Consider the following 21,677-nt stretch of genomic DNA (forward strand, 5'->3'; position numbering starts at 1 on the left):
TTAAGTCCACATCCTGAGAACCCAACCATTAGTGGAAAACAAGCAGGGATGACTGCCTGCTAAGAATAGCCACAAACTACATTATGACTTCTGAAATAGTTATGAAGTTATGACGTCTGGTCTTGGAACATGGTGTGGAAGCTGGCATGTCACTGGCTGGTCCAGCTGATGAGAGCCTGTGATTACACTGTAACGACACGCACAAGCTGCAATCATCTGGACATTTACAGCAAACACTGAGGGCAGTAATAATAACCACGAGAGAGTGAGATAACCAGACAAGACTGCCAAAGTTGCATTTTGGCCTGAGTCCTGAATCCTGATCATTAATAACAAAGCATGTTCTCCAATTTCTTCAGTTCCCAGTTGGTATTTTATGTCTGACAGCAAGGTAAAGCTGTGAAAATAAATATAATAAACACTTAAACTAAAATTGTTTTTTTTAGGTGTAATTTTCTTCAGCTGGCAAAAATATGTTTTTCTGCACCCCCTATTCACAGCAGTGCGTTGCTTAGAGCCTGCATCAGAATCCAGCCTGCTTCTCCATACTGACGGCATGCAGACTGACATCCATCGTGTGTAATACATCAACTATGGATAAATACCTCATAAAGGGCATTCCAAAAAATCTGAACTACCCCGTCAAAAGGGAACACCACCTAAATTAAGAATTTCAAAATATGAATATGATAATTTCCATGGTCTAGTAAAGTTCAATCAACATTTCCAAAATGAGCTACTCTCACCTAAAGCCAGAAACCAGAAAAGAAAGTCTCAAAATGGTGTTGTCATGGGGAATATAGTCTGGAGCTGCTCCATAGACAGTAAATGGGAGTGATTTTGTGGACCAGTAGGGTGTTTTTTTCCCCCCAAATGAGCTTTATTGCTGTTGTTGTGTTCTCAGTTGTGAAACAGAGAAAGTGTGAACATTTGAACATTCCCCTGGCTGTTCTCAGTAGTCACATTTATATTGCCATTTTAAGGCAGGAATATCACACCATTATACCGCCTCACCGTTCTGTATAAAACATACGATCACGGTCTTGCCTTTAAGTGTGGAATGGAGGTAGTAACAGCCCCAAAACGAGGTCTGTGTAAATGTAAAGCCGGGAAGACGTGACCATGGGCGGCATGGCTGTTTGACAGCGTGTTTGATATATGCTGTCTGTATATACATACATACAAAGAACCATTAAGAGTACAGCTATAGTAACAGATCGATAAGCAGTATCCATAAGAGTAGTGGTACCGTTAAAATCTTAACGATACCCATCCCTTCCTTTAAGGCTACGCTATAATTCGATGTGATGTGATGCGATGCAATGCGATGTGATGTGATGTGATGCGATGCAATACAATACAGTACAATACAATACAATACTTCTACAATAATTATAAATATAGTTTTCTGGACAAAATTCCAAAATTTTCTTTGTTTTTTGATCATTTCTAATAATCCTCCTCCTTCTTTAAAGCATTTTTTAGGTAATTTTCTTTTCACCTTTAACTTGCAATTTTTGGGACATTGATCATTTCCTTTTTTCCCATGTTTACGAAAGAAATCAAACCAATTTTCTCTGTCTTAAAAGGGTAAAAATACAGCCCAAATTCATATCTGTCTGTCCTGCTCACTTCCTTTCCCATCATTTCCCTTTTCTTCCACTCTCTGCTTCTGTTTTTCTGCTCCACTGTTCATCCGTATCTCTTAATATCTTTGTCTCTTTCTCCTTCAAATCCTCTTCTCGGCGTGGTGTGCCTTTATCCGTCCTTGTCAGGCCTTGTTAAACATAACCCTCCACCCCACCCCACTAAGTACGGCAAATGCTGCTGATCGATCTCTCCCTGACCAGCAATTCTATTAAATTACACTGCCCGCACTACCTTCTCCCCTGGAGCCAATCTGTTGTACGTGGCTGCACAGGCTGAGGGGTCAGCGCCGCTCTGTGTCCTCAACACAGGAGGAAGTAATAATAGAGGAGGATGTCAAACTAGCCCATCATGTCCATCTAAACACAATGTTTACATGCAGTAAACACCTTAATGCACACATGAGAACACAGCACATAAAGTCAGGATTTCCAGAGTCTCTGTTATGAAAGGGTCAATCTAATTACATCCCTCCTTCACATCAGTGCCTTTGTCTATTACAAAAATGTCAAATTAAATTTCATCCTCTCTGAAAGAAAAGACACTTTGCCGAGAAAGGACAGCACTGGACAGCTTCACATGCAACATGGCACAAGCTGTGGCAGGTCAAGGTTTTTACTACGTACAGAAAAGAAATCCCTTCTCTGAAAAACATTCTAAACAGAACAATAAAAACAAGAGGATTACTGGCTTCTTCAGTGACTGGTTCACTGTGTTATTTGCCTTAAGTATTCTATTCAGAGAGAGAACATATTCTCCAATATAAAACAATAAAGGGAAAGGAATGAAATGTGAAAAAATGTCTTGTGTCATTCTTAGCATGTATGCTGTTTTTCAGTTACACCCTGTCACACAAATATACAATTACACACAGTGACACATGGGAGTGGAGCGGTGTAACTGCTATCTGCTTCAGCATGTTGACCACTGTGTGGTTTCACTGGAGAAAGTGGAGGTTGAGTCCTGCTCAAGTGCGTCGTGAACATTCACCTGAATTTAAAAGTCACAACCGCATAAATCTGATCTAACTGTTTTGGAGCAGCCTACATGGGTTGTATTCTAAAGTGCATTTTCCACAGCACAAAAAACCCACTAACATCTGGCTCATAATACAATGGGAAAATCAGCATTCACAACTGTGTCAAAAGTCTCTGCAGTAGTCAGTGGTATTTATTGGCTCCGGTTCTGATAGGAAGTGACAGAAACACAACACTAGGGTGAACGTGCTTATTCAGCACCTTAACTGATGAGATCCAATGATGTACTGACACAAAATACTGCCCGTCTTCGCCAAGCAACGCTCAAACATTGATCCTATTTCTTCTGCACCGTGTTTGAAAGAGAGACTGAAAAAGTAAGAGATACGGTATATAAAAAGAAGTAACTGCTGCAAGGTTTCCACAAGCCTCCATCCATGCTTTCTGCTGTTTACTTACCTGTTTGCCAGCAAGACCACAACATGGAACATGACACAACAACAACAACAGAAAAAATTACACAGACATACTTGTCAGCTGCAGAGTCGTGTTCACAGCTTTGGTCTACTGGCAATAAGAAAAGAGTCTGTAGCCTACTTTTAGTAGGTTTACCTGTGTTTAACCCTTTAAAAACTGAGCAAATTGCTTGATTTCTTTAAAAAACAAGGGAAGAAGGCAATGACGGCATCCGAATGCGGCAAAAGAAAAATGATTTTGTTGATCCAGGTTTCATGCTCTGCGTACATGTGCATCTGCTAATTTTGGCGAAGAGAGAATTGATTTCAACCAGTTATGTTTTAGTGCTCATTTTTTTCACTCTTTATTGCTGGAAAACTTAACAGTCTTAATAAATTCTGTTGTACTCACCTCTGGCAAGTTGGCACAGTTGGATTTGACCTCATACTCAATGTAGGCTGCCTCCAGTCCTGACTTTTTGCCCATCTGTGTGTAGCACAGGTCTCTGGTGGAGTTAATCCTGCGGTCCACATCTTTGAGGCTAAACATGCAGAGGGCCGAGTCCTCACTGGGTCGAGTTGATGAAGCCAAACGAGTGGAGAAGACGCCAAGGAGAACTTCGGAGCCCTGACTCTCTTTACCATCCTTGGTGAGCCCGAGCTGGACGGCCTGCAGGAGGTTGTAAATTTTCCCCGCCCTTGAGCTGCATGTCAGGGGCACTTCCACGTACGAGTAATAGGCCTGGTCATCCAAACACACTCGAGAGACGTAGGTGCGGTACTCGCGTGACTGTGACTTGAGGTCCCTTCTGTAGAAGAGGAAGTACACATGTTGCCTGTGGGCGAACGATGCTACAAAATGATGGTCGTATTCTGAGAGACGGCCAGCCACGGCCAACTTGGCGGTCTCCTCGTAAGAAAAGACGGGTTCCTGGGCCAGATTTCGCGTGGAGATGGGTGGGTGGCTGCTAGTGTAACCACGCCCCACAAACAGCACTGGCTGCCTGTCAGGGTGAGAGCGAACCACCAGTCCCACCGTGCTGACGTTGGGGTGGTTAGCTGCTACGTACTGAGTATCAACCGGCCTCTCTGTGGAGAAAAGAACCACATCCACAGAATCTAGACTGCGCTTCTGGCAGATTCCTTGGTTGACGCTCCCGCAGGTGATGAGTTCCATGGAGTAAGGGTCAACCAGCAGGAGCTTGTTATGGTTGCTGGTGAGACGAGCCTGAGGGCAGTTGGTCTCAGTCACAGGAGGCAAACACTCCCGACTGTCTGTGACAGGGCCCGTGTCATCCTGAAGCTCAGGTTGGAGGAATCGATCCAACTGAAACAGGTGATCTCTGGCTCCCACGTAGACCCGGCTCACACTGGGGTCTGGATGCAGGGCCAGGTGCTCAAACAGAGTGTCGTTCCGGATGAAGGTGGGATAGGGACTGTAGGGGGAGGAGTCTGATCCTTGGACGCCACTAGGTAAGGAGGTGAAGGGCCAGCCAACGGCCAGCAGCAGGACAGACAGCAGCGTCTGGACTGCTAACACTGAAAGACGATGGACCGTCCCTGGAGGCATGGCAGCAGAGCTGAGGGACAGGACAAAGGACAGGGAGATTATGTCATGGATCACCAAATGATGACAATCTTAGTTCCAGAGACTTTTTTTAAATTGTTTTTTTCTTTGGTAAACTTAGCATTCCTTTCTATGTGGATTATTGTCTAATCTATATAAAGTTGATTAACTCTTTGAGACCTGAACAAAAAATTGTCTTGATGAAGTAAAGTAAAAGAAAAAAACAAAACGAGCAAAATAACAAGAAGGATATGACCCAAAAAAGTGCTTATAAAATAATAATAATTCTGTGAAATATTTTTAAATATATTATTATGATTATTATGGGCTACCTACTGCCATAAAATTAAGCTATATAATCAAATGTTATGATAAAGATTAATAGAATACTATTAAATAAAGTACTGTTACAGTAAAATTAAATGAAGTATTTTTTTATTTAATAAATCAAAGTGGAACCTATGCTGCTTTTATTTTGAAGGAGCCCGCTCGTCTCAGGACAAAAGTGTTGCTGTTCTTGCTGTGGACTTAAAGCTTCTAGTCAACAGTTGAAAGAAGAAAGTTATACAGTAAAGGCAGTATGAGTATTTATAACTGCGAGCTGGAAGCAAAGTAAAAGCTCTCCAGTTTTTTGCAAAGCTTTCCAGGTTGCACTGGTGCTCCTCAGAGCAACAGTGCTTACATAGCCATCAAAATGAGCAACAACTTAACTGTACCAGTGCACGCATGTGCTCTTCTCATAGGTGAAGTGTAATACTTACATAGCACTGCACCCCTTTTAATAAGGCCACGTTCAACCAAGTCTTTACTTTGCAGATTAAAAAAAATCTGCGTTCATATGACAACATTGGGAGAATGATCCTCGTGTGCACGGATCCTCAAAAAAAAAAAAAAAAAAACAGCAAACGCTGTAGTATGCATGCCAGGCCAGTAGTTGGCGGTGTAACTTTGTAATGAGACACCACATAAGAACAACACGCACTTGCACAAAGTGCGGCCCTGACGTCACCGCTGTCATATGCATTGCCAGTTTACACGGCAACATAAGGGTTAGCATTTTCAAAAGATACACTCACAAACCAATTTTCAAAAGTCTGCACCTCAGGCCCCCAAAGTGCCATTGTCATGTGAACAAAAGGCCAAACTGCAACAAAAGTTTAACGTTTCATGCAAACACCATTGCCATTTAGACGTCCCCTAAATGCATAATCCATGAGCTTTACAATTGATTTATTTGTTGTTATTATTTATATTATTATTATTATTCATTTAATGAAAATCAAATGTTATTAAATGTGTTATCAAAAAAAGTACTGGTAATAATAGTCTATGATTTTAAATTTGAATGAATTTTTAAGACCTTATCCATCGAAATGACAGAACAAGAAAGACTAATGTCTCCCACTCTCTCTCCCCTTCTCTCTGTCTCTCCCTGTCTTAATGGATGCACTAATTAAAAAGTCCAAAGTGCAGCATGAGAGTATTACACTCAAACATCACTGAATGCAAATTACAATACATACAAGGTTTCAGCAGAGGAAGTGCAATGGCTCTTTTTCAAAGATGATTTGGAAGTTCCTGTTTGCAATACTCCATTAAACATAAGATGCTTGAAGGCAATTCAACACAGTTTTGTGTTGGAGCTGTGTTGTTCTGAATTTGACACAAAGATGTTTATTTTTACTGCAAATGCATATCAGTTCCAAATGTTATCAGTTCCCTTGCTTACTAATGTAATTGGTATCTACAATGAAAAAATATCCATCAGTCCTGAGTAGTCCTAAAAGAGGGTGCAAATGTGTATTTTTGACCTTTAGCACTCTGCAGATGTCTGTTCTTTCTGCAGATTAACAATGTAGGTATAAACTTTTATTAGATAAGAAAACTAAATGTTTCTATTTTTAGTATTTATGAATGTATAAAGTGGCTTCAGTTGTTTAAACCATCTCTAGAGGATACCATAAGCATAATAAACTCTGTGAGACTTGGGCTCCTCACCATTTGTTTCCAGTGATGTTTTACAGAGGCATGTCACCTCTTGACCTCCCAGCAGCTCGGGTTTAAAGACACATCCTTCTGGACACAACCTGCAACACAGAGGAGAGAGAATATACTCAGTATACTGAGACAGCCAGAGGGATTCAGTGCATCAACTGCAGATTTGATAAGCCTCACCATGAAGAACATTACTATGCATGTTTGCTACGAAAACGTATCCCTTTCCCACTCAAATTAGCATGTGCACACAGGTTTTTCAAACATGGATAGACCTGCTAAATATAGACTGCATTCTCACTGCCAGTGAACACAGCACTTCAGCGGACGAGTCTGCCTACCTGTCAGCTAGTGTGTGTGTGTGTGTGTGTGTGTGTGTGTGTGTGTGTGTGTGTGAGAGCTGTTTTGTTGATGTTCCTGTGTCACGTCATGGACAGGCAGGAGAACAAGTAAACAGTGGACAGCAGCAAGAACAGAGGTCTTTGAAAACTTTTCAGTGGCTACTTCTCCAAATCTATCGCTTACCTACTTGGTCTCTTTCAAACTCAGTGCAAATGTATTTGGATCTGTGTTTTAGCTGCTTAAGAGGAGACCATAGGCTGTATATGAAGATAAACAACATGAAAGCTCCCCCAGAGTGTAGCTTTTCAATCTGGACCGCCCCCTGGTGTCTGACTGCAGTACATGTCATAAGGCCCGCCCCTCCATGTTGGTGAATTAGACCTACACCCAACTAAAAACTCAAAGTACACGCCAAATACATTTTTCCCAAAGATGGTTTCTGTCACTGAAGGTAGTTCTCAACACCCTGATGTTTGTTCAAGTGATCATTTTCTGCTAAGTTTGGTTTTAATGAGTTATTCATTTCTACAATAAGGAGATTTTCCGCCATGATTGACAGATGTGACAGCCGTTCCATGCGCTTGCATTTGATGTCGCTGCTCACAGTTGGTCAGACAGGTGTTTTGGCGGGAACTCCCTGCTCCAGTGGCAGTGCACATATCTGGGATACTTAAGCTGAATTTAAGCATAGTGGCGGTAAGTAGGGATGTGTTGTCTATCTTAACCTACAGTCTAGGGAGGAGATGGACCGTATTTAGTGGTGGCGCATCACTACATCTCACCGGTTAAGGAGCTGAAATTACTGCGTTCAGAGTCGGAGGCGATATTTTTCCATCAATGCTGATCAGAGCCGGAGGCGATAAAAACCCTTGTCTACTACAGAGTCATTTGACACAGGTGTGAAAGATGATTTTCACTACATTAAAAAGCCAGATGTTAGCGGCTGTAAGCAGGTTTTTTGTGCAGTGGGAATGAGGCTACAGACTCTGACGTTCAAACACCTTGTATTTCCTTGCAGCGCTGTAGTCCACTGAGAGTCGTGGGAAGCTTGTACCCATTGAAATTCCTATCAGACCTATGTCTGACCGCTTACATCCGTTTTTTTTGCGTGTAGAAAGCCCTTTAGCAGAGACCAAGTCAAGTAGTGTCAGCCCAAGAGGGCTTTCAGTACCACACACTCTGTCCCAGTATACAATCCTCCCTCATTGCTAGGATACAAGGTACAAAACCCTCTGGCTTCAGAGTAGCTGCCAGAAAAACAAGTTGCTGCGAGGTAAAAGAAGATGGCATGAGAACCCTGAGAGGGGGAGATTCTCTTGTTTGAGCACCTGAATCTGTGGTTTTATGCTCACTTTGTAAAATACTGTCATATTCAGCAGACAGTTATGACATTAAATTCTCCATTTCACTCCATATACAGTAAATCCCCCTCTTTCCCACTCATTATCCCCCTCTTCTTTCTATCCACCTCTCCTCCTCCATCGCCTCCCAACACTCCATCACTGGCACACAAGCAGGATTATCTCTTTGGAGTTCAGGCGGATCTCCAGTGGGCTTATCCAAAAGGGAGGTTGGGAAAAAAAGACAGACAGACTGAAAAAGACACTATTCACCCCACTGAACAGACCGATCCTCAACAAGTGCACACACATACACACATGGATAGATACACACACACACACATACACACCTCTTTCGCTGGCTCACTGAGAGCTTTAGAAAGCTTGCTTTGTTGGTGGCAATCTCCTGTATGTGGGAATGAGGGTAAAGGCCTGGCAGGAGGCCAGTGATGGAAAGAAAGGACACAAAAAAAACTATTAACCAGAGCACAATCATTATGACCTTTGTTATCTATATAATTTTGACCAAATGTGAATTAAATCTAAAACTCATCAGCAAGCACTTCCTTTCAAATGTTTGTTTTTCCACTCGATGGCATGTAGAACTACCTCCTGTTCCAGTGCAAGCACAGGCACAGAGGTCAAACAGCCTGATTGATGCCTCAGTGACCGAACCCCAAATCATCAAATCTAAACCAAAAGACAGACTTGTTCCTTTGACCCCTGAGGGCGGGGGAGCAAGTTTTCACTGGTAAAAGCTAAAGCTCTGCGGCTGCAGAGCCTGAACTCTGCGGTCACGACTCTGTGGTGGAGGGGAGCTTTACAACCCTGTGTGGATAATCCTGAGAAAGCACCGGACCGGAGCCGACCGGAGCACACTCAGGAATGACAGGCATGTTAACTCATAGAAGCACTAGCTCAACAAATACAGTGCTTCTCCTGTTTCCTCCTCTCCGTCCGAACAGTGTCGGATTTGAGCACGGGGTTGTCTTCTCCAATAACTCTCAATATTTGCAGGCTGTCGCTCTGTTAATCCAAGAGTTCCAGGCCAATCAAGGCCTCATCTATCTTGATTTGCTATTTGCTGAGGGCTGCAGATCAAAAATTGCAGTAAATCAGGCAGCTGATCTCAACTGAAAGAGGTTTCCCTTTTCTGCAGAGAGTAATCCAATCAGGCTCAACTTCATTCAGAGTGTGAGACACATGAGAGCAAGAGAATGGACTTGTGATTCAATTCTCAAATGTTAAAAATCACATTTCACCTCCAAGTGGAAGTCTTTTTTTTTCAGTGAGCTCAGTGAGCTAAAAGGTATCCGTTTGATAAGAGGCGAGAAGAGGAAATGTGTGCCTCTAACTGATTTATCTATATGCTCCTTTAAGGTAATGGACTCTTTGTATACTTTGTTCCAGCACTGTCTGCAGAAATAGTAACTCAACTCAGTTCACAGTATTCCTGCAAAACACAGAGGACACGTTGACAGATAGAACATGTGGTATGTGAAGGACACACAAGAAATAAACCGGTAAAGTGCTCATGACATATTTCAAGATAACTGTCACTTTATAACACATGAAGAACTAGAATTATCACCACAGTTTACATTCACGTCTATATAACATGGATGCTTCACATACATCTTCCCCCTGCAGCACTGAAGATCTCTACAGTCAGCACAGTTTACAGATAAGTGTCAGCAATCGAGTATCCGACCAAATGTCTCCCGTGCTGCAGGAACAGCACGGGAGACATTTGCAAAATATCATGATGTCACAGTCAATCTGACCTTAAAGCCCTTGGATACAAAATGTCATCATTTCATCATTTTATTCTATTAAATCTATTAGTTTTGTCACAATTAACGGAAGAATTCTACAAGAACAAGACAGATCACAGACGAGGTCACAGCGACCTTGACCTTTGACAAACACAATCTAATCAGTTAAGTTGAGCTCAAGTAAACACTTGTGCCAAATCCTCTAGGTATTCTTGAGATATTGCGTTTACTGGAATGACATGAATGCAAGTTCACAGTGACCTTGACCTTTGAACTCCAAAATCTAATAGTCCATACTTGAGTACAAATGAACATTTGTGCCAAATTTAAAAAAATTCCCGAATGGTGTTCTTGACATCTTGAGTTCATTAAAATTAGACAGATGAGGTCACAGTAACCTTGACTTTTGACCATAAAAATCAAATTAGTTCATCCTTGAGTTCAAGAGGAAGTTTTTGCTATATTTGAAGAAATTCCTGAAAGCAAGAAGAGGATGGACAGGTGGACGGACAACCCAAAAACATCATGCCTCCGGCCTCAGCTATTGGCGGTGTGGAGACATAAACAGCTGAATGAGAACACTAGTCTTTAGTATGCAGTAATAAAATGCTGCCATCAGTTGTCAGCTTAATGTTGCTCATACACAAAGTGTGCACATGTCAGCTTGGATTGTTACATTTCCCAGAACAATCTGCTTACAGCTCCCTTGGAAGCTGGCTCACAAAACTCAGTGTATTTTAGTGCAGTGTCATTGTTATCACCTGGAACAAGCTATCGGGACAAATGTGTCCTTAGGCTGTGTTTAGACAGACACCGTATGAAAAAAATGCCGCTTTTGCCCGAATGAGAGTGTATTGGCACAGTGTGAAAGTCTAGGATTGCAATTACCCACTGTGCTAACACATTCTGGGCTAATTCCACTGTTTACATTACAAATGTTGAGATAAAACGATGGTCACCATGTTATCACATAAAATCCTCCTTGCAATATAATAAACCCCTGTACCATGTTTTGGCATCTGATAACCTTTTTCATCTACTATCTCCTAATCAAACTAGCCTTCCTGGATTGTGTTTCATTTTCCAGTGGACATCAGAAGCAACATACCCCCAACAACACAGGCCCCCTTCTTAAACACTATGCTCTTTTTAGTCTGAATGCCAAATAAATGACAAGATAGGCAGAAAAAGGCTTGTAACTGGCAGCATGTGTGTATGATGAAAACCTAATCCTTAAATTGGCTAGGCAGATATACATGTATCAGTCAGTGTTAGCTTATTGAAGGTATAGTATGTGCATCAGTATATTTGTCAGCCTATAAGTAACAACAAATCAAATTGCCAAGATTTATGAGGACTGTTTGATGCATATTACATGTTTTTCATTCTTAATTTTTTGATAATTTTGGCTGTACAATGCATATGGCATACATTTAGTAAAAGGTACCACCAGAAACCAGAGATGATTCTTCTGTGGGAACAAGTCGACATACCCTACACGGTTCTGACACCTTTATTTCTTAGGCTACATTAAGACGAGAGTGGCGCTACTAAAAACGGAAATAAGTTTTCCCTTTGCGTTTCAAAAAAAATCTGTCTTCATATGATAACATTGTGAAAACGATCCTCGAGTACATGAATCTGCAAAAACAACCAAAAACGCTGTAGCATGCATACCAGCGGCCGTGACATCACTGTTCTCACAGGTTCCACAAATTGCCAGTTTACAAGGCGACAGGTGTTTTCAAAGATTTACACTTTGGAACCTGGTTTCAAAAGTTTGTGTTTTCAGGCCCCCAAAATGCCATTTTCGTGTCAACAAAAGGCCAAACTGCAACAAAAGCTAACGTTTCATGCAAGAACAGTTGCCGTGTAAACAGCTCCAAAGAGTGCAGGTATACAAGTTCAACAACCATGTTCCTCTCCTTGCCCATTCCTTGACACTGAACACTGAACTGGGCTGGTAGCCTCATGTCCCTTTAGTGATGCCTGACCGACGGAGCACAGGAGGAAAGTCTCAGTAGCGCTTTGAGGCAGGGCCCGGCTTTGTCCACAAAGGACAGATTAAGTGTAAATTCACTTGCTAACTTGTCCTAATGTATTGTTGGGAGGACAGGTAGTCATGCAGCCTGTAGCAGATGGACAGGACCAGCAGGGTAGAATGCCTGTACGACAAACCAACCCTAAACCCAGTACAAATGAGCTGGAGCCTGAGTTGCGGCCAAAGACTCCACATCACAACCGAGCATTCCTGAGAGGCACATTCAATTGAGCCATCATCCGCTTCATTGAGCCCGGCCTTTCATTCATTTGCAATTCAACTATCCTATATTCTGGGGGAGACGGAGAGGGACAACGGCAGGGAGGGGGACGCAGCATTTTGAAGTGAAAAAGCTGGCAGAGTGGCACTAGTGGACAGAAACCCGGTTATAGTGAGACAATGGTTAAAGGGGAAGACGGGGGGAGAGAGAGAAAGGGGGAAACGACGAGGGAGATCGCCACAAACAAGTGCTCGCAAGCCTCAGTGCTCACTGAGAACTGATGGAATGTGACTAATGATAATAAGAGAGAGAGAGAGAGAGAGAGAGACAGAGAAAGAGAGAGAGCATTAGTTCCAGTGTCTACCCATAATGCCCCATTCAACACCCACTCATTTGCAGAATGAGGGGGAGGGGAAATAAAGCAAGTTTCTAATTAGTGACATGATTGTGAGCATAAACACACTAACGTGCACGAGCTCACACACTTGCCTGTAATGAGAAGTCCTCCTCTGTACACTTTAAACAAATAAACACACCCCAAATTGCACACACACACACACACACACACACACACACACACACACACACACACACACAGAGGAATAGTGGGACTCAGTGAGGCCTTGAGTGAACACAGCCATCTGCAATCACTCATTCCTTTACATCAACAAACAGTGTTTACAAAGATAGCTTTGGTGACTGTGCGAGCCCCTGGTGTTCATTTGCACAAACAATGGCCGTCAGCATCCTCCTGCTTCACCGTAACGCAACTGTTACTGCTGTGATATATGAGCTGAGTAAACCATTAAGGCTAGCTCATGACACCCAGCAGGAGGGACCCTGGGGTTCTGCAAGTGTTCACCTTAGTCCTTCTGGATTCTCAGAGACAGATCACAATACAGAAGTCTAATCTTGAGTTCACACTACAAGCGACCATGCAAAAGTGTGACCAGCTATATTATCGCTGAGATGCTGCTGAAGGGCTCAGACTCTCATCAACGTAGTTACGTCATCAGGGATTTGTGTGTGTCTGCTACTTGCCACAAAGCACTTCGACTGAACATCATCTTGAGTTTCTATTGGGTCAAAAATAGCCATGGCGGTATCACAGTATTATAGGATACCAGGGTCTGGTACCAACACATTGGCTAGTCTGCAACACTACCCATGAGCCCCAGCTGTCACTGTCATGGAGTAGAAGCCAGTGAGAGACCAATCAAAACTATGATCAGTCAGGGTCAGAGCACTTTGTTGTTTGAATTGTAAATGAAAACCGACATTGTAGTTGAGTAATTCATCCAAAACTGAATGGAACGTAAAAGTGAACAAATTCAAGCTGCTGAATATTTTATCAGTTTTCTGCAAACTGTAATCTTTTTGTTGTATACAGAAAAAAACAACAACAGGATGGGAGAACCTCCTGTTTTTTTAACTTGAAAGCAAGTATGTTTATCCTGATTGCAAGCCCTGTTGTCACTACGCAAGTATCCCGAATGAACTATTTTGTAATTGTGGTACATATGTCTAGCAGATCACTAGCAATGTTTTTTACAGAACTGTCATCTGCTGGTCAGATCTTTATAGTAACTATTAATAACAGGCTCAGTCATAACAGCAGAGCTGTCAACAGTGCTTCCTGAGAACTCCTAGCTGCACACTGAACCTGCACAGCTGCTACATATAAAGTGTGGGACTTACGTTTTTTATATAAAAACATAAATCTTGAGTGTGGAAATCAAAACAGACTGCTGGCACATGGACTAACTTTTTCGAGCTTATCTGCTTCACAGAAGTGTTTCATGAGAAAGATTGTGAGTCAGTATTTTAAATTTAGAGATCAGACAAAGTTAAGTCTAACTCTTTTCATTGTCGTAATAAGCATGTGCACAAGCAGCAGTAGTTAGTGGACTGTGTCAGAGCTCAGTTGGAGCATTTCTTCTCAGTCACTGCATTAGTCCGCCCGCTGGTGCTGGAGCAGGACAGCTCGGCTGGCCGGCTGACAAGAAGTTATTTATAGAGAAACCCCCAACAATTGCGGCCCGTCTAAAAGAACACATTCCTCCTCGGCTGATGAACTTCAGAGAGAAAGAGGGCGCGGAGGAGGGGGGAATCATCATCCTGCGCTCTCTTCCGGAAAATGTCCTTCCAGAAATTAAGACATAAAAGTCCCTCCGTTTCCCTGATCAAGCCCTTTTAAGGGAGAGAGCCCCTCAATGACAGGACAGTGGGACATGTCTCAGTGGTCAGAGCAGAGCTACTTGTCCCTGCAGAGGAGCTGGGTGGGTAAAGGAAGTTCCCATGGTTGTTAAATTTTATGGCTCTCGAGAAATCACCCTGGGGTGACAGAGGTTGAGCCTGGATACAAGACAGGACGGATATCCGGGTCTCAGGATCACCTCTGCGTTTGGGCACAACTCAATAGCTTTGTGTGTGCATGTGTGTCCTTTTTCCTTATTGTCAATCAGTGTACCTCTCTGTGTAAATGCTGCTGTTCACTGAGCCGAGGTCAGTTGTGACATTGGACACAAAAAGACAATTCCTGCAGGATTTGGAGTTTGTTCTTTGTTATTTAAACAACAACAGTTAACAACAACAATAGTTTGTACCTTATGCAACCAATCACACAATTTCAAAGAGCCAGCAAACAAAAAAACACAAACAAGACATAGCAAACAGCAACAAATGCAAAATATTTTAACAGCAACTAAAATTAAAACAGAAGAGAAAAATTAAATATGATTATAAATCAATTAATAAATTAAACTAATGAAATGTTTAATTTATTATTATTTCTTCCTACTTTACCTTCCACTTTTATCTGTAAAAAATAATGAAAAAATGCAGATATTTAATTTTGAGTATGTGGGTATATGTAGATATTTAAATAAATATAGTATAGGTTTAAATGAATAAGGAAGCTGGTTAATTAAAATTCAATAACTTATGGAGAAGGGGAAGGATTAAAAGGGATTTTTTCTTCATCAAATCAAATCAAATCAAATCAATATAATCAAATGCAGTCAACAAAGTGATGTTTTTGGATTAAATATTGATAAGAGTAAGAAAGCAACAACAATAATATATATAGAATATATAGATACTTAATATAAAAATAAAACACACACAAACAACACAGACATTAAAAAAACAACAAATAAAAAATAGTATGTTGATTGTTTGGCTTTAGTTAAATCATATGTAAGGGTTTTGCGGGATGGGTTTGGTTTAGTGTTTTTAATTCTTTTCACTCATGCCTACGCATATGCACTTTTTGTTTTCATTTAACATTTCACTTTGAGTTTTTTTTTTTTTTTCATTTTGGCCAAATCATATTTTTTCAATTTATTCAAACAAAGACAGAGAATACGAAATTTAAAAATAAAATAAGTGACCATACAAAGATTTATTATTAGATATTTATACTTGTATTCAGGAGGACTAGAGCTAATATACGACAGTTTTTAGAATTTCGCAGGCGAAACACGTCGCTCGCTCTGAATAAATCACAGTAAAGTCATTCAGTGTGTGGTGGTCCACTTTCTTTTCTACTTTATATTTTCCTGCTGCCAACCAGCACCTGACAATCACATTGGCTGTGCACGGGGAGTTTTGCTTATTGTTCATCAGAATTTCTTTCCATCTTCCTCTTCAAAATGAAACTACATATTTAATAGCTCAGCTCTAAGTCTTTGGGAACTGATTTCTGCACCATCATTCAAGTCAATATACAACCCAATAAAATCTGGTTTTACCAGCTGGAACCTGTAGAATGAAATGGAAAATATTTTACAATTTTACAATTTAAACACATTAAACACACTATCTCCATTACAGTTTAAATGGGCATCCTTTTTTATTGGCTGCAGGGTCAAAATATTCGCTTAAGCAAACAAAGAAATAAAAAAGAGACAGATAAGAAATGAGCAACAGCTCCAATCATGCTGGAGTAATCCTTTCAGTCATGTCAACGTGATAAAGGGTCAGGTCTGTGCTGGAATTAGACGTTAAAGGACATAAATGAGAGCAAGTAGCGGGTCATCAGGGCTATCATAAACACTCACAGCTGCCAGACAGGAAGCTATTAAAGTCTGTAGAGTTTATCTTGATCGTAACTCACACGCAGACAGGTGCGTCTGGCAGCACACATCATAAAGTATCTACAGTGTCACCAGCAACAACCTCTGAATGCGCTCGGGCAGAGGAGCAGTGATGCTTCAGGGTAACTTATAACTCGCTTCTTCTACTCTGACATTATTTGGCTTTGAGACAAAGTGTTGGTGCCTTTTTCTTTTGCACACCGGAGCACAGAATCACCAAAACAGCTCAGACAGACGCTGTGATGAAGCAGGTTGAGGCAACACATTGGAGCATGTCTTACAGTAAAGATGCACACTATCAACTGAAACATTCCCATGTTCTATTCTGGCCGGGAACATTAGTTTCAAGACACCTACGTATGTCATCTTCACCGTATCTCATGAGGGCAAAATAAAGTTTTTGATGTTCCTCTGACAGACACAGGAAATTTGGTGGAGACCCTGTTTACACTGAACTGTGCCATGAACATTTTGTTGTATATTGTGAAATCTTTTGAAAAAACCTTGCTTAAAACTCAGGATAGCATAACCTGAATGCTGTGATATCGTGCTACTGACAGGCCAACAACAGGGGGTGGCAAGCAAACACCACGACTGCTGTGTTTATGATTTTTTTCATGGGTGTGTGCGCACTGACACTATGCAACAAGCACCAGCAGCATCGAGAGGCAGTGAGTCTCTATGGCACAGAGCACTGCATAATTCGGGTTTTCTTTCTGGTCTCTGAAAGTTAAAATGTGTGTTAGTCTGACTTTAAGAAATTTGACTTAGTACATTTTTAGCAAGACTAACTTGTTTACATATATTTTAAATATACAGTTTTAGTTTAACCAAAACTGCCACTGCAGGTGAAATACCTTTACTGCGACAGCCCTGTTAAAAGAATTAATTTTTGTTAGGGCTGGTTGACTGGTTTATTATGATCTATGAGAAGAAACACTACTGGCCTGTTTTTCAAGACACTCAGTGGAAGGCTGTAGCATGGGCCAAAGAAGAACATAATGATCTTGGAGCAGATCTAAAAGTACAAGGTGGATACACATCTCATATTTCACCTTCATTGACATTGTGAGACAGGGTATTTGGCCTAAGCGGTATAAATGTTACACATCTTTGAGTCTTATAGAGAGTAATTAAGTTCAATAGTAACAAAACAGCTTATTGCAGAATTATGATAACTCTATATCACAATCCACATTTACAGATACCAGTAATCCATACGGAGTTGCTCAAACTTGAAACAGAAAGCAGTCATTATGAAGCACTTGTCTGACATCATTCTATAGTTTCAGGAATATATCCTAATATATAAAGTGGTGCAGATGTGCATATCACAGCACACTGGTATTGGCCTTGGTGGAAGTCTGCACTCTGAGTGATTTTTTAATATTGAACAGAGATGATGCTTACTATTTTTACTATTTTCCAAAAAGTTTAAAGTAGAAAGTAAAGGTTATGTGTCTATTCAGAGAACTAATCTTTGTTGGTGTGATTCTGTTTGGAGTTGGTTGCAGATGCGTAGTGTATACATGCATGGAGTAACCATCTGCCCCACAAAGTATATAGCTGTGCTGTGTGTGTGTGTGTGTGTGTGTGTGTGTGTGTTGAATTCTAGTGTATAATTCCATTGTTCAGGGCAGTCACTGTGGACAGCAGATGTCCAATGGGACACTCACATTTACACAGAATAGAAGGGTGGGGACACGCACTGACCTACACACACACACACACACACACACACACACACACACATACATAGGTTATCATTACCAACTTAATGCACTGAGACACACTCCTGGACACTGTGTTTAACTGCTTAAAGGTGTGAGTGGTTTGAAGATGACAAGCATCAGTCCTTCAGACAGCAGGAAGAGACACTTGACCAGGTGAGAGGGTCATTAGCTGGAGGTGGAGCGGTGATGTAATTAGTGCATCATATGAGTCAGAGTGGGCTCTGAGGAGCGAAATGTCACAGATTTGCACAAAACTTAGGAGATACTCTCAAAATGTTGATAAAACACAATTGTAAGATGACAGCATTTCCACTGAGTGATGTTCTGTGACTTCTCCTCTGGTGATAACATTCCAAGAAGCATGGCGATGGATGTTCAAAACATTAGCAGCTTTATTTCTATTGCAGCCACCACACTAGCCGTCATTATTTATAATCCAACACCACATAGAAGTTTATGGAGCCATAATGGAAAGGCGAGCCCCCTTTATGTGGGAGCGGCCACATATGAGGGATTTCTGGGAGCTGACAGTCCATGATTTCACAGAGGAATTGTGGATTCAAAACTTCTGGATGATCCACTCAACTTTCAAAGAGTGATGTGCAATAACAGCTCTTGTAGCACCTGCTGCATTATGAGGGAGCCAGTTCATACTGACAAGTGACCTATAAAAGCCAAAAAAGTGTTTGCATTGCAATTTTGCAAAACATGGCTTTTTCAAATCACCTGAAATAACCACATTATGCCAGCATAAAAACTTTTTGCCATAAATGGGAGTTTTTTAAACTGTGTTTCCATTAGGCATATTTTGTATTCACAATTTTAATTTGTGCAGTTTCCACCTGAAGCCTCCAGAAGTCAGTACCGGAGCTAAAATCAGTTCAGTCACCGGAGTGCACAGCTCTGCTGAGCTCAGGAAGGCATCACAGCAGTTATCTTGAGGCTAATTAGCCAAACACAACCTTTGACATTGTTCTGCTTGGGCCCTGCGCAGATCCTGGGTCAGTTATGGACACCAGCGCTTGGCTCCAGGCCTTGTTGGGCTAAGTGGGCTTCCCCACCATCGGCCATCTTGTGCCCACAGGCTGTGTGTTTTGAGTGGACAGTAAGGACCAGTCAGCTGCCCACAGTTCTGCAGCTCTTTGATGGTTTTTATCTCTTTATTTTGGGGAAAACGTGTCCTCAACAAGTGAAGACTCTGAGCACTCTACACTGTCCAACACTGTTCCTGGCACTGAGACAATAAAGCACAGGACTAAAAGTAAAGGCCAGTCTGTATTTCACATCTTGTTTCCTTAAAAATTAAGCGGTTAGTTGCTGGTTAACATGTGTCAGCCTATCGAAAGAAAAAAAATAACCAAAAATAGCATCCCTGCTTTGGAGCAATCAGCAGTCACCTCCTCAGTATTTTTTAAATTTATTTTTCATTTAACCTTTTTTTTAACCACGATGGTCCCACTGACACTAAAGTAAAAAACCTTTTTTTCAAGACTGAGCCAAGACAGTCAGCAGTGAAAACACAAAGTTGCAGGCAGAAAAACAAAAGGAGGCAAAATACAATTCACAAGCACTGAACTTTGCATTCAAAGAGAACTATTTCTGAGTCAAAAGAACTTTCTGGGAGTCAGCTGTACGGCCACGCAGGCTAAAAACATCCACATTCTACAGAATCTGCTTCTAAACCGTTCATTTTAGATTTAAAAACACTAAACGACACCAGCTCCTTGACTTTCAAGTCATTCTGCGACAAACTGCAGGCTGAGGGTACAGAATACCCAAAAGCACTTTTCCTTATTTCTGTCTGAGCGTTTTGGACAGATAGCATAAAGAGAACGCAACGAATACTGTTGATCAATTGTCCTCTACAGCAAATGATCCAGGAGATAAACATTTACACAACTATTTCATTTTTCTCAAATGCCTGTTACTCACACATGATATTTTTTTGTTGTTCTTCCTATGTGCATGTGTGTAAAATTATTTGCTGCATCTGACGCGTTACACAGCAGAGATCCACTCACAATGATGTCAGATGTGGGTCACTTCAAACATTAATGTGAACCATCTACGCAAATAGAACAGGTAAATAATGGGAGTGGAGCATTTCTCCCTGTAATGTGAGGGCAGTCTATGAAGCAAACAGAGCTCCGGTCTGTGTGTCTCTGCTCCACTGGACTGTGACATCAGCTGGAATCACGCTCGTATAAACAGCACAGAGTCACTGCCCAGCACTAACTCACTGGGCAGGGGGAAAAATAAAAATCTGAGGGTCAATGTGAGCGTGCATGTGAGTGCAGTGCACACGCTCGTGTTGGCGCCCGTTTGTGTTTTCATGAGGCAATGCCTTCACAGGCAAATTATTGCTTGTGTTTTGACATGCTGATTATGGTGGGGAGAACTATGCGCACATTATCAGAAAGAATGCAGAAACTCCTCTGACAGAGGGGAAAAGTAGGAAGGACAAGAGCTATTTTTTCCTGTCTGCTCATTTTTTTATCACCAGCAGCAGTAACGTTTCTATAGGAGCTGCAGCTGCCTGCATATACAGCTGGAAACAGCACTTAGAGCGAGCACATGAATGACAAAGTGGTGAGCAGGACCGAGAAAGCAGGAACTTTCTGATACAGTAAATGCTGAGTTGTGACGTTTAATGGGTGAAAAGCACTGAAGCAAAAGTACAACAACATGACTAAATTATTCAGCAAGTCATCAGACTCCCTGATGCTGATTTCTATTCATATACACTGCTGCTGTATAGTTCTGCATAGTCACAAACACAACCATAGCAGTATGTCAACAGTGAAAGTGAGTTTTGAAAAGCAGTTTAGGACCCAATTTAGGACCTGTCCTGGCCAGAATCTTACTGTCATTGACAGTTTATTGCTGACATCTAGATGCAACAGCACTGGCAGCCATAGCTTTAAAACTCTTGACAAGTCTATTAGGACACAGCATATGTCAAATCAGCAAGATCGTAAGATGTGAGTTTGGACCAAGTCTAAGGGGAACCTGCAAAAAGCCTGCTGTCATTACATTTTCCTGGCTGCATCGCATTGGCTCCCTAAATTTCAAGGATTCTGTGTCTTTTGTGTGCCTTAGTGATCTCAATAAAATGAAGAAATGAGGATAACAGCACACCTTCAGACAGTCTATCCCCAAAGGCATTCAGGGTCAACCCAATCACCCGAAAAAAATGCTGGCATTTTACGTCCCTGCAAACCATGAATATCCCTATCAATATTATGGATACATCCGACACATTCATCTATTTATGGCAGTCTGCCACAATTAAAACATCTGCCACCAAATTAAGATTTTCTAATTTTGGAGCTGGACTTTTCATTAGGAGCTGGACTGTTCCCGACTCAGAATTGACCTGTGGCTAAGCCCCGCACTCAAACGCCAAAAGCCAATGACATTTCGTGCAGCTACACAATGCACTCAGACATCCTGCTCGCAGACCTCTATAGTATACTGTTAGTATACTA

At 41.5% G+C, this 21,677-nt stretch overlaps 1 protein-coding gene across 4 annotated transcripts in view; it reads right to left on the minus strand.

Annotated features, from left to right (window-relative positions):
* Nucleotides 1-21,677, minus strand: part of plxnb1b (plexin b1b) — a 152,004-nt gene that overhangs the window by 56,867 nt on the left and 73,460 nt on the right. For all 4 annotated transcript variants that reach the window (XM_088082924.1, XM_088082911.1, XM_088082929.1 and 1 more), the window contains 2 exons: nt 6,645-6,733; nt 3,492-4,659 (listed from right to left, as the gene is read on the minus strand). In XM_088082924.1, coding sequence (XP_087939050.1) covers nt 3,492-4,649 — 1,158 coding nt within the window. In that variant the 5' untranslated portion in view covers nt 4,650-4,659; nt 6,645-6,733. The remainder of the gene's footprint in view (nt 1-3,491; nt 4,660-6,644; nt 6,734-21,677) is intronic.

This window comes from Plectropomus leopardus, chromosome 2, assembly GCF_026936395.1.
Source record: "Plectropomus leopardus strain MGB_pleo_1.0 chromosome 2, ASM2693639v1, whole genome shotgun sequence".
Taxonomy (NCBI): domain Eukaryota; kingdom Metazoa; phylum Chordata; class Actinopteri; order Perciformes; family Serranidae; genus Plectropomus; species Plectropomus leopardus.